The 12379-nt window shown below is 29.1% G+C and overlaps 2 protein-coding genes across 4 annotated transcripts in view; one reads left to right on the top strand and one right to left on the bottom strand.

Moving 5' to 3' along the window:
- Positions 1 to 444: 444 nt before the first annotated feature.
- On the bottom strand, positions 445 to 4756 carry LOC101508586 (PX domain-containing protein EREX). 3 transcript variants are annotated; one of them, XM_004486594.4, is made up of 9 exons: positions 4355 to 4756; positions 4169 to 4267; positions 3817 to 3903; positions 3544 to 3652; positions 2701 to 3398; positions 2358 to 2522; positions 2029 to 2271; positions 1541 to 1756; positions 445 to 938 (listed from the first exon to the last, which is right to left on the bottom strand). In XM_004486594.4, the coding sequence occupies exons 1-9, from the start codon at positions 4658 to 4660 to the stop codon at positions 684 to 686; spliced, it is 2178 nt and encodes a 725-aa protein (XP_004486651.1). In that variant the 5' UTR covers positions 4661 to 4756; the 3' UTR covers positions 445 to 683. The 3 variants fall into 3 exon arrangements, with proteins under 3 accessions (XP_004486651.1, XP_004486652.1, XP_012571964.1); XM_004486595.4 differs by having other exon boundaries at positions 4169 to 4259; positions 4355 to 4739; XM_012716510.3 differs by having other exon boundaries at positions 4169 to 4274; positions 4355 to 4492.
- Positions 4757 to 9382: 4626 nt separating this feature from the next.
- The window catches only part of LOC105852004 (zinc finger BED domain-containing protein DAYSLEEPER-like), a 3694-nt gene continuing 697 nt past the window's right edge, over positions 9383 to 12379 (top strand). The window contains exons 1-2 of the mRNA XM_073364271.1: positions 9383 to 9529; positions 10754 to 12376. Coding sequence (XP_073220372.1) covers positions 10775 to 12376 — 1602 coding nt within the window. The 5' untranslated portion in view covers positions 9383 to 9529; positions 10754 to 10774. The remainder of the gene's footprint in view (positions 9530 to 10753; positions 12377 to 12379) is intronic.

The following is a 12379-nucleotide window of genomic DNA, read 5'->3' on the forward strand; positions in this document are numbered from 1 at the left end:
GCATCCAAATTTGTTCAATTAAAATTGTGAACTGATTTGAAAGAAAAAAAAGTTGCACAAAATTGAGATTAATTGGATTTTTTGTTTCACCTTCGTCAGTAACCTTGCTCAGATAGAAATGGTTTTTGGATATTTTTTCTAATTTTTTTTTTTTAATTTTTATATTTGATTCAGATCATATTCACTGCATAAGTGTGAGGATGATTAGCACGTTGATGTTGATATTATATAACTTATATATGTTATTTGACATTATATAAATATGTAATTATACATCGAATGAATTTTTTAATTAAAATTTATACAAACAGAACTGGAGCACCCATAACCACATGTTCATATTAACCGTGGCAGAATTATATACACTTCAAATTATTTTATAACAAGAAGATTGCATGATTGATTTGTTCACTGAGCATGATAATCATCTTTATGAGTAAGGCGTAGAGAATCCAGCAATCACATTAACCAACAATCAATTGGTAAGTATGCAGCATTGCATTGATATTAGCCACATCAGTTTGAAGAAACAAACAGCATGGTTAGTTTGTTCGTTAAATGTGATGATTGGCTTTATGCTTGAGGCATTATTATTTTTGCAAAGAAAAATATAAAATATTCGGGCAGTGAAATACACAGTAACTTGGTAACATACATAGGGTATGATACAGGTATGAAACATGTCATCTCTCTAAGAACTTGCTTAGAAAAGTTTTTTGCAAATGGATTTCGTCTTCCTCATTCTCCTCAGATTTTATATTTGCAATTAAAGCACAACGGATAACAGAATTGACTTGTTTCCTTAAACTGGCATTGTCTACAAATATATTTGCCAACATTTTCCTTAATTCTTCGTTAGTTGTCCCTGTATCATCTGTAGTTATATTTCCTTCCGCAGCATCAGCAACATTTTCTACATCTTGTACTAAGAGCTGTGCCTGATCCCAAATATTTGAAACACCAAGTAACCAAAATTGTGAGTGGAGGTGACATCATATAAAAGGCTAAGGGGTAGCAAGCAGTGAACATGGTGCAACCCAGACGATAACTGCTAGGTGAAAATTTCAGAATCTTGTTTTGAGGAAATTGAAGAGATGTCTGACTTTTTAATGAAATAATTCAAATTTGACAGGACTATCCAAACACAAACATTATCATAATATTGAATCTAAGCCCTACCGCAAGTGTATTACTCTGGGAGATCAGCCATTTTGTATGGTTCTTGTGAAAACAGATGCCAATGAAAATAATAAATTGGTAGAAGAATACTGTGGAAAGTCCAAAATAGGAGCTCCAATATATGTAGAGTAAGGCGGGCGAAATGGGGAAAACGGAATAATTTTCGAGAATGGGATAGATATAGATTGTAAATGCAGCTTGTAAAATCATGAGCATTTAAAGAAGGATAGTGTATAAATGCAATGCAAAATAACAAGACCAATGGAAAAAGGAAAGCTCAAGTTAAAATTACTATTTATCAAGCCAAGTGGCCCAAAAAATAAAAAGATTAGTTGCTTAAAGTGCATATCATTATTCATACCTCTGCAAGCAAGAGACCAATCCGATTATCTGATGTTGCTAATAAATCCAAAGCATCGGATGTTGAAGTGTCAACATTTAGTTTATCTTCCTCTTCAACAAGAAAATTTACACTGCACTCCTGAAGCCTCTTCTGAAGGATTGCACACTCATGCAGTAACTTCACATTAGCATTGTGTGAAAGTTGCATTCTTTGCTTTTCCTTATGAAGAGTTCTCTGAATAAGTTACAGTAAAACAAGAACATGAAGTTAACTGGGTTTTTAAACTTCTAGGGCACTATAAAACAGAAAATTTAAACCATTTTTTTCTTTATTAGGTAAAGATTGTGAATCAGAAGAAATATCAACTTGTGTTAAAAAAATACTTGTAAATAAGATTCAAGATATAATTGGTCAGATGGAATTGGTCAAATTACTTTCCCAGTCCTGGTTTAGAGAAATGTCTAAAATTATTCGGTAAAACATATAAGAACCAGAAAGGACCATACCTCCACGTCTACTTTTTCCTTCATCAATTCGCCGAGCTGCTGCTTTAGTTCTAACTGCGAGCTTCTAAGGGATTTCACTTCCTTTACTAGCAACTTCATATCTGTCTTTGATTTCATCTCAAACTCATCATGATGTTTCTGCAAATGCTTAAGTTGTACTCTAGCCACATCTAGCTCTTGCTGCAACATTTGCTTCTCCTGAATAGTGGATGCTTTTGTTGATTCTGCTAGCAACCTTTCATCCTAAATCATTATAATTTTTCACTATTGGCCACCAAAATAGAATGATAAGAGATGTGTATTATTAAATTTAATAAGCACAGCCAGACCTCTTCAATTTTCAATTTCATTTCTGTCTCCAGGCACTTCCTTCGAAGTTCCTCCATATCCCACTGCATTTGAGTAAACCTTTCCTTTTCGGTTAAAACAGCCTGCTGCATGTTTTCTCTGCAGTTCAGTCGAGTTGTTTCAAGCTCAACTTCCAAATCTTTGACCTACAAGTAAAATATAATATTTGTACATGTTAACATATAAAGTCCAATAAGATATCATTACTTCTACCTACTTTTCCATCATTGAGATTGAACATGTGAAACAAATAAACAAGAGGCAAATGAAAATCTGTATTTCAAAATTCAGTAATAATGAAACTCGTAAAAGCGTATTTGATACCTTTGTCACAAGATATTGTCTTGCAGCCATTTCTTGATTCAATCTTGCTATAAGATCTTCAACATCTGTTTTTGCCGTGTCCAGTCTCTGCTTCTGGGTATTAATAATTCTGTTCAACTTGTGTCTCTCGTCCAATGGAAAAGTCAACAACAAATCTGAGTTTCCGAAGGGTACACGGCTCCCAGGAAGGTCATGCGAAACATCCTGAAGCAAAGTGGACACAGCTGAACTTGATGTTTCGGTATTCCTTACAGAACTTACATCACTTCCAATGCTTTCTGTTGACAGTCTCTTGACATGAGCATTCAAGTTATGATCTTGTATAGCTGGTGTAAAATCAGCTCCGTCTAGGCGAAGAGCTATAGCTTCACCAGAATTCTCGGCTACCTTGTCTGTTCTATTATTCTCATAATTAAAGTCTTGACTGGATGAAGCACGATAAACACTTGACTCGGTTGGGTTAATTACGTCATGCTCCGACGTTAAATTGTCCGCAATATGATCAGAACGATTATCTTGTCCATGCCTCAGTGTCCCGAACTCAGAAACCTCAGAAGGGGTATCATCACCAGAATCAGATGCAGCAGATGAACCACGAGCTTTAACAAAACCACGCGAATTATCTTGAATCACATGTGACGGTGTAGTACCATCAGCAGTTTGTTCATCTGAAATATGCCGACTGACATCGTGGAATGCTGAAAAATAACAAAAACAGAAAGGCATTTAATGTACATGGAACATCACAGAGGACTGTTATTCAAACTCTTTCAAACAAAGACGAAACACTTCAAAATCTAACTAGAATGATGAAATGTTATTTTGTTTATAAGCAAAACATACAAGCTCTAGCAGCAGCTTCTAACTCAAGAAACATCGCTGCTGGTGCACTTCTCGATACAGCAATATCTGATAACAATTTTTTCATCCAATTCTCTAATAAGCACCGCCGCTGAAAGAAATCAAGTTGTCAGTTCCAGACTTCATAGAAGTCATTTGAAAATTTAAAAATACAACAACAAAAAAAAATTTAAAAATAGAGACTACTTATCAAGCTAAACAAATAATCACAAAACAATTATTGGAAGCAGCAAAAGATGGAGAGATTATATGTACCTCTTCCAAAAGAGCCTCACTTTTAATTCTTAATATCTTTTTCGGCGGCGGCAAAGGCAAGTTTTTCATGGGAAATTCTTTTTTCAGCTGGAAACAAATACACAAAAATAAGGTTAAGTCTGAATAAACTTCGCAACAAAATTAAAAATAAAAAAAATAAAAAACATGACTTTCTAAAAAAGACAGTATAATATTTTATCATATAAGTCAAAATTTACTGGTACATTTTAATTTTCTGAATAAACATGTCCGAAAATGAAAAATAATAAACTAATGAAAACAGTATATAAATTGATGATAGAAATGTGAATAGTGAAAATTGTGATATGCATAGTAAGTACACTATACTCACTTGAGAAAACAAGTTAAGAAAATCATTAAATCTGCGCAATATAATTCGAGTAGTTGTGATAGCTTGAGGGGATCGAACTCCAACTTGAACCCTGTAAAACTATAACCTAACATAATTAACAAGTTATTAAAAACAAAACCCTAGAAAATGAATAAATGAATTAAAAAAAAAAGGAATATATAATACCACAACGGGATCAGAAGAAGGTGTGGATTGGGGAACAAGGAGCCAAGAAGGAATCGTAGAAGAGAATGTCCAAGATGAAGAAGAAGAAGAGGAATTGTGGGGCCAGAGAGTGTTGGTGGGGCCATCCCAATTAGGAGGAGGAGGAGTCCAATCCATACCGAAAGGGAGAGGAGAGGTTTCAAAAACGGTGTCGTCGTGGAGGAAGTGATTAGTATCATAGTTAATGTCTTCTTCTTCGGAGTATGAATAAGAAGAAGAGAAATTGAGGTCAATTAAAGAAGATAAATCGTGTGTGTATGAATACATTTTCCCTCTCTTCGCAAAAACACTTCTCTTCTCTGATTCTCTCTTCCCTTCCTTCACTTCTTTTCACCTTTAGTAATAGTAGACCATCTTCAATGGAATCCAATTTTCCAAGTAGTTAAATGGATTTTCAAATTTTAACTGTTTTAAACTCGCTACTATTTTTAATAAAAAAATATTTAATATTAACACTTGAATGTTTAATATTTAAATATATTTTACATCAAATTTAAATAATTAATTATACTTATTTAATTTTTTAATAACCATTAAATTTTTATTTTTATTTATAATAGTGATTATAAAGAGTATCATCTATCAATAATTTTATATCACTATATTTTTATAATTTATGAAAAAACATGTGGTAAATGTAGAGTGTTTAGTCAAACATCTCTCTATTGTAGATAATATCTTTTTTTTTTCTCCATAATGAGATTAATTATATGATTACCTATTTACATTGTTTAAGATGTAGCTATTCATTTTAAAATTGTACTTAAATGGGTACTACTTAAATCTTACGAGTGTAAGTCACTTATTTGTATTTTTAATATCACTCAATTAATTTACCATATATTTTTAAAAATTTAACAATGAAATATCGCTAATAATTTTTTAGTTTAATTGCAGTTTTAATCATCCTATTTATACTGATTTACGAAATTAGTCATTTTATTTTAAAAATCAATAATTTTATTCATTCTATTTGATTTCTTAATTAAAAAAATGATGATGTTAGATGATTTAAATATTGTAACATATGATAAGATAATGTAGAATGATTAATACACATGAAATTGAAATAAAACATCGTAAAAATTTAGATTTCAACTTCAAAATTTTTTGTTTTTAATTTAAGACTTAAAATAGGGGATCAAAACTGCAAATAAACCTTAATTTAATTAATGACATATGAATAATTAATATATCTAAATGATTTTATCTCATATAATTATATATCACGTCATTAAACACATATAAAATCATCATTTTTTAGTTAAAAAATATGAAGAAAAAGACAAAAAAATATCGACTTTTATAATAGAAAACCAATTTTGTCAATTGATAATAATATAATAATCAAAACTGCAAGTAAACCTAATTTTTATGAAAATTTCGCCGATGATTTTACATTTAATTATTTATTTATTTATTTAATATTATTTTATTTGTTAAAAAAGAAAATAAGTCAACACATCTCCAGTATGCGACATATAAGAGGAAAACAAAATTATTTCAAAAGCGGATGTAGTTGAATAATATCCAATATATTAGATCAACAAATTATATTTTTTATGATAAAATGGAGGGCCCACATGTCAAGGAGTATATTAATTTAAAGGTTTATATATATTTTTGATCTTTTATTTAGTTAAAAATCAACTTTTTATTCCTCTATTTTTTATATTTTTTAAATTGAGTTTTTGGTTCTCCTATTTTATAATTTGTGAAATTTTTTTAGTCTTATTTTTTTATAATTTGACAAACTCAATAATATTTTAGCAATAATGTGGTCTAATTGAATTGAATAAAATAAAATTGAGTTTAATGTTATTATTTTTTCCTTCGTAATATATTCGTACATTATTATTAATAAAGTTATTAATGAAATTTTTTTTGAATAAAAAATAATTAAATAAATATTGATTAATAGAATAAATCAAATATTATCCAATTCAGTTATGTGACATCACTATTATATTATTAGTGAGCATACAACATCATAAAAATGGTGAGAGATTAACAAAATTTCACAAATTATAAAATAAATAAAAACATAAAACTTAGTTTTAAAAATAAAAACTAAAAATTAATTTTAAATAAAATAGAAAAATTAAAAATATATTTAAACTATTAGAACTCTTTTTTTCATCCTCGGATGAGAGTAAAATGTATTTATATAGGAAGGTTGTAGCTACATATCTCGGCCAATTGGGCGTAAGAATAAAAAAAATTATATTTGTAAAAAAATATTTATACTATAAGTACATGTTAATTAAAAAAATATATATGCAAGTTATTTCTCAATTAAATATTACGATAAAGTTTTGAAAATATCTGTAGAAACATATTAGATATCTTTATTTTGTTATGTGATCTCATTCTTGCTGTATTTTGAAATTTAATATATATAATATGGAAGAATTTCCAAAATATTTTATTGGAAAATTGGCTCATGGTGTTGTTTAAATACATACAATGTTGTGGTTTTGTAACAAGTTATGCGAATGGACCTTAATATATTGATTATAAATGTAATAAAATATGTATAAAATATGTAGAGATTATTCTTATGTAGACAATAGATAATTTTTATAACATCCAATAAATTTTGGAATAGAATATGACAATTATTATGTGTACATATGTATGTAGATTTTTTCTTATATTTTTTACTTTCACATATATATGAATTTTAATATATTAAATAAATAAAGCAAAATACTTAAAATTTTAGTTTTTTTTACTGTATAATTTTCTTATTTATAGCATATAATTTTATTCTAAATTTGGAATATAATGTGATCATCATTATATTTACATATTATATATATTGATTATATTTATATTTTCTTAAATTTGAAATAAACTATGTCGATTGTTTATAAATTTTAAAATATTAATTAATTAAATAATAAATAAATAATAAAAACTGCTTGTTATTATAGGTTTTTTATATTTACTATATATAGTACCATATTTGTAGAATATGTTTTTTGACTTCTAAATATAGAATATAATCTGTTTATTTTTAGGTGTGCATGTTCCATATAGATATTTTCTTACGTTTTTATTTGTCCGTTATCTATAAATTTATAAATAGTATTAAATTAACTTCAAAAAAATAATTTAATTTTTTTCACTGTTAAATGTTTTTATTGAATTTTTACAAATGTAATAGCATATCTGAATAATAGACTTTTTCTAAATTTGGAATAGCCACTATTAATGAATTTTTCCTTTATTTTTAAGTTTTTGTGTATTTCATAATATTAATTTATTAAACAATTAAAAAAAAATTGACTTTAGTTGTTAGAGTTTTTGTTGTTGTTGAACGTGGTAGCCTGGTAAGATATTTGTAGAACCTGTATTTTCTAAATTTGAAATAGATTATAGTTATTATTTTGTGTCCAGGTTATACATTGAACATTTTCTCACGTTTTCTATTTGCCCATTATTCACGAATTTTTTAGCATAAATTGGATAAGTTTAATATTTTGAAAAACTAATTATTAAATTTTCTTATTTTTTAACAAAAGCATCAAATTTGTAGAATATTTACAATATGTGATTTCTAATTTTGAATAGAATCTTGCAACTACTGGGTACATTTGTTTCAGAGTTTTGTGTAAACAAATTATTATTTTTAAATAAAAATCATTTTTTATTATTTGAACCACGTTTGCTTTAAATTATTTTATTAAAATAAAATCATTTTTTAATTAAAAATAGTAGTTTGTTATATTTATCTGATGCTGTAAATGAGAAAGAAAAATACTACAAAATTTAAAAATGCAGAACTTAACTTACTAATAAAAGAAAATAATGTAATTATCTTGTTATTTAGAAAATCTCAAATTACTCTTCATCAATTAATGTATACACTCCATCAATATATTGAATGCATCTTCTCACACTCACCGAGGTGTATTTAGATTTTTAAAAATAGTCTATAAATTTGTTGAACTAAAAATTATTTTTATTTATACTCAAACAAATGCAACTATTATGAGTATAAATATATAAAGATCTTTTTGTATTTTATGATTTTTTCCCATTATTTAAAAACTCCTTAATATTAGTTAAATAAATTAAAAAATTTAAATATGTGGTTGTATATATTATTAGAGGATTTCAATTATTTTGAATACATATTATAATGCAAAGATTTTTTCCCCTAATTATTTATAAACACGTGGATACTAAAAAAAGTTTAAATAATAACGAATATGTATTTTTGGCCAAGGTTAATCTACATTGACAATATATTATTTTGTTATGCTATCTCATTCGTATATTACATTTTAAATTTGATTATATAGATTGATAAAGTAGTGAATTTACCGATGGTAAAAATAACTATATTTCCGCAATGTGACTGATGGAAGTTCTAATTATGACCGAAAGATTTCTCCAAGTTTAATTTTTGACAGAATTTCCAATAGAATGGAATCAATCTTTAAGTAACAAAAAGATCTTGAATTCTTATTTAATGTTGAATATAAGATTGATTTACATTGTAACAAAACTTCAGTGCATCTTTTAAGATATATTTTATATAATTTTTAATTTAATCAAATATTATTTTGTTAAATTCATAATTTTATCAAAATTTATCATAATCACAGAAAATATATTTTATGTTACCTAAACTGTCTCCTTAATACTAGATACACTTAAACAAATAAACTTCTAATTAATTAACAAAAATATTTAATTATATTATATATCAATATATTATTTTGATGTCAAATGTTCACAATATTATATATATATATATATTTTATACCAATGGAATATAAAAATTAAACTAAAAAATAAGTCTACAAATAATCTTGTTATTTCATAAAAAAATAATCCTAAAACGATCTTGATTCTATACACAATTTGAAAGATTATTTATAAAAATATAATTAGGTTAAATAAGAAGAAAAAAAACTCATTAAAATCTTAAAACGAAATATATAAATATGCAATTTGAAACCCTTAAAAGTTGTTCATGGGTTTTTGCTTCAGCCGCAAGAACTCCTCACTATTAACATAAGCTTCCAATTTCAACCTTCGCTCTTCCTTCAAAGGGTCCCTTCACATCCACCACCGCCGCCGCTGTTAATTATCGTCTATCTCTCTTCCGTTTTCGTACCAAAGGTTTTTCCTTTTCTCTTTTTATCAGTCACACACACACACACATATCAATGTTTCTTTCTGTTTCTGTTTCTTAATTGCAATGCCGCTTTCACGCATCAACGATTGAATTTGTTTTTTTAGGTTTCGTTTTTTATATTGTTTCCCGCTTTTTCTTTCTTAAGACTCTATCCCTACGCTGTTACGGTTCCATTGTTAAATTATTGAATATAAAAATCACTTTTTTTTAGAATATGTAATGTAATAAACATGCCCTTTATATAATGAAAATATCAACATGGCGTTGGAAAAGATAGTGACATGATTCTCACACAAGAAAATAATTTGAATTTGATTTATGGACTCTACCAAAACTGTATATTCCGTTGCGGACTCGAGGATTATACCTGTGGAGATGTTCTGAGGCCAAATAACATAATAACATGGTTTAGCAAAAACAAAAAACAAAAATACAAATTTTGTTTGATACACAGTTTTTTCTTTTCTTTGTGAAGCGTTGTTTTCTTTTGGTGGTTAGGTCTATGGTGCATAAGTGTGAAGTATGTGTTGAACCGTTCAAAAGTTTGTTTTCAGCATTCGATCAATAAGTCTCACTAATGAATCAAGTGAGATATGGTTGGACTTATTGATCCAATGGTGGAAAAAAGATTTGTACATGATGACACCATTTTTATTTGTTTTGTTTTCTTAGTGTTTAGTATCAGAGATGATTATAGTTTTTAGTCTGCCTTTGATAATATAAGTATTAGCGTGTATCTTAATTTTTGTCCATGCGAAAAAATGTGATCCCCAATTTAGTCTTTTCAGAATCAAAATCAGAACATATTGGTCTTTCTGTTAGTGATTGTTCTATAAGAAACTATTTGTGGACTTCTTTGATGGACTAAATTGAGTGCCACATTTTTATGACATGGAGTAAAATTGGTCATTACTCTATATGTAATATAGACAGTTTAGATTAGTTTTATTATTCATTGGAGTTTTATTCAATGAGATGAGAGAGCTTCTGAAAAATGAAAAATCGAAATGCAGATTATATTTTTTAAAGCAAAAGTTTCAGCATCACTGTGACGATTGAGATACAAACTATGTTACCACAATTTTGATATTTTCTTTTCTGTTTAGTTTATTCAAACTACCTCCAAGTAATATAGGTTCAAGTTCATCAATGTTTTTAATTATGCTAGTCTATTGTTTCACTCTTTGTTTCTTTTTATTTTCCTCTAGGATTACACCTGCTTTCGTGTTATGGAGCTCCCTGATTCTGAAACACAGCCCAATAGGCGTAGGAGAAAGAAATCTTCTGTATGGGAACACTTCACTGTTAAAACAACTGAACCAGGATGTGCCAGGGCCTACTGTAAAAGGTGCAAAAAATCATTTGCTTATATGAAAGATTCTAAACAATCTGGCACCAGCCATCTCAATAGACACATTTCTCTGGGAATCTGCCAGAAAAATCAACAAAACCAAACCCCGTGTTCCAAAACTGGTGCTGATCTGCAGAAGAAGCGAGAAAGAACAAAACCTTACTTTGCTTCTATCTCATTTGACCAGGAGCATTGCAATGATAAAATTGCCAAAATGATTATTTTACACGATTATCCACTTCATATAGTGGAACACCAAGGCTTCATTGATTTTGCACGGGCACTTCAACCTCAATTCAATCCACTGAGCTTCAATACTGTCCAAGGTGATTGTGTTGCCATTTACCTCAGAGAGAAGCAAAATCTGTTGAATCGTATTGGTGGGATTCCTGGACATGTCAACCTCACCTTGGACTTGTGGACTTCAAATCAGACATCGGCTTATGTTTTTCTTCGTGGGCACTTCATAGATGGTGATTGGAAATTACATAATCCCATTCTTAATGTTTTCACGGTGCCATTTCCTGATTTGGATGGTTCATTAAATCAAACTATAGCGACCTGCCTAAAAGATTGGCATTTAAAGGGTCGCCTATTTGCCGTTCTATTTGATAAACTCTTCTCCAATGAGACACTGATGGGAAATATGAGAGATCAACTCTCTCTTAAGAATCCTGTGATCCTCAATGGTCAATTATTAAGACAGAATTGTTATGGTCGTGTGCTCAGTTGCCTTGCATTAGACGTTCTTTGGGAAATGAGAGACACTATTACTAAAGTTCGCAAGAGTGTGCAGTATGTGAAATCTTCAAAATCAGTTGAACAGTTGTTTTTGGAGCTTAAACGACAACTTCAAGTTCCTACTAAAATGGATCTTTTAATTGACGACAAAAATAAATGGGACACAGTCTACCATATGCTTGTTGCTGCATGTGAATTACAGGAAGTATTTGCCTGTTTTGATGCCTACGATCCCAATTACAGAATGTCCCTTACAATGGATGATTGGAAGCAGGTGGCAACTCTTTGTTCATATTTGAAGTGTTTTCACGACGCTTCTAAAATTTTAACCATCCAACCGTACCCAACATCAAACTTATTTTTCCCCGAAGTGTCAAAACTCAAGATGCAGTTGACTCATGCAGCATCGAGCCCGGATCCTTTCTGTTGTAGTTTGATTATGTCTCTGCAAGAGAAGTTCGATCAGTATTGGAGAGAAAGTTGCTTCATCTTAGCAGTTGCTGTATCCATGGATCCACGGCATAAAATGAAACTTGTGGAATCCACTTTTTCTAATATATTTGGTGAGAATGCTGAGCCATGGATAAGAACTGTCGAGGATGGTCTTCAGGAACTGTTCCTTGAATATAGTATCATACAAGTGCTTCCTTTTACCGAAACAAATTTTGATGTAGGGAATGATACTATGATGAAAACTGATGCGTTTCAAGAAGTATCACTTGATGAATCTTTTTTTCCTGCT

The sequence above is a fragment of the Cicer arietinum genome, chromosome 1, assembly GCF_000331145.2.
Source record: "Cicer arietinum cultivar CDC Frontier isolate Library 1 chromosome 1, Cicar.CDCFrontier_v2.0, whole genome shotgun sequence".
Lineage (NCBI taxonomy): Eukaryota > Viridiplantae > Streptophyta > Magnoliopsida > Fabales > Fabaceae > Cicer > Cicer arietinum.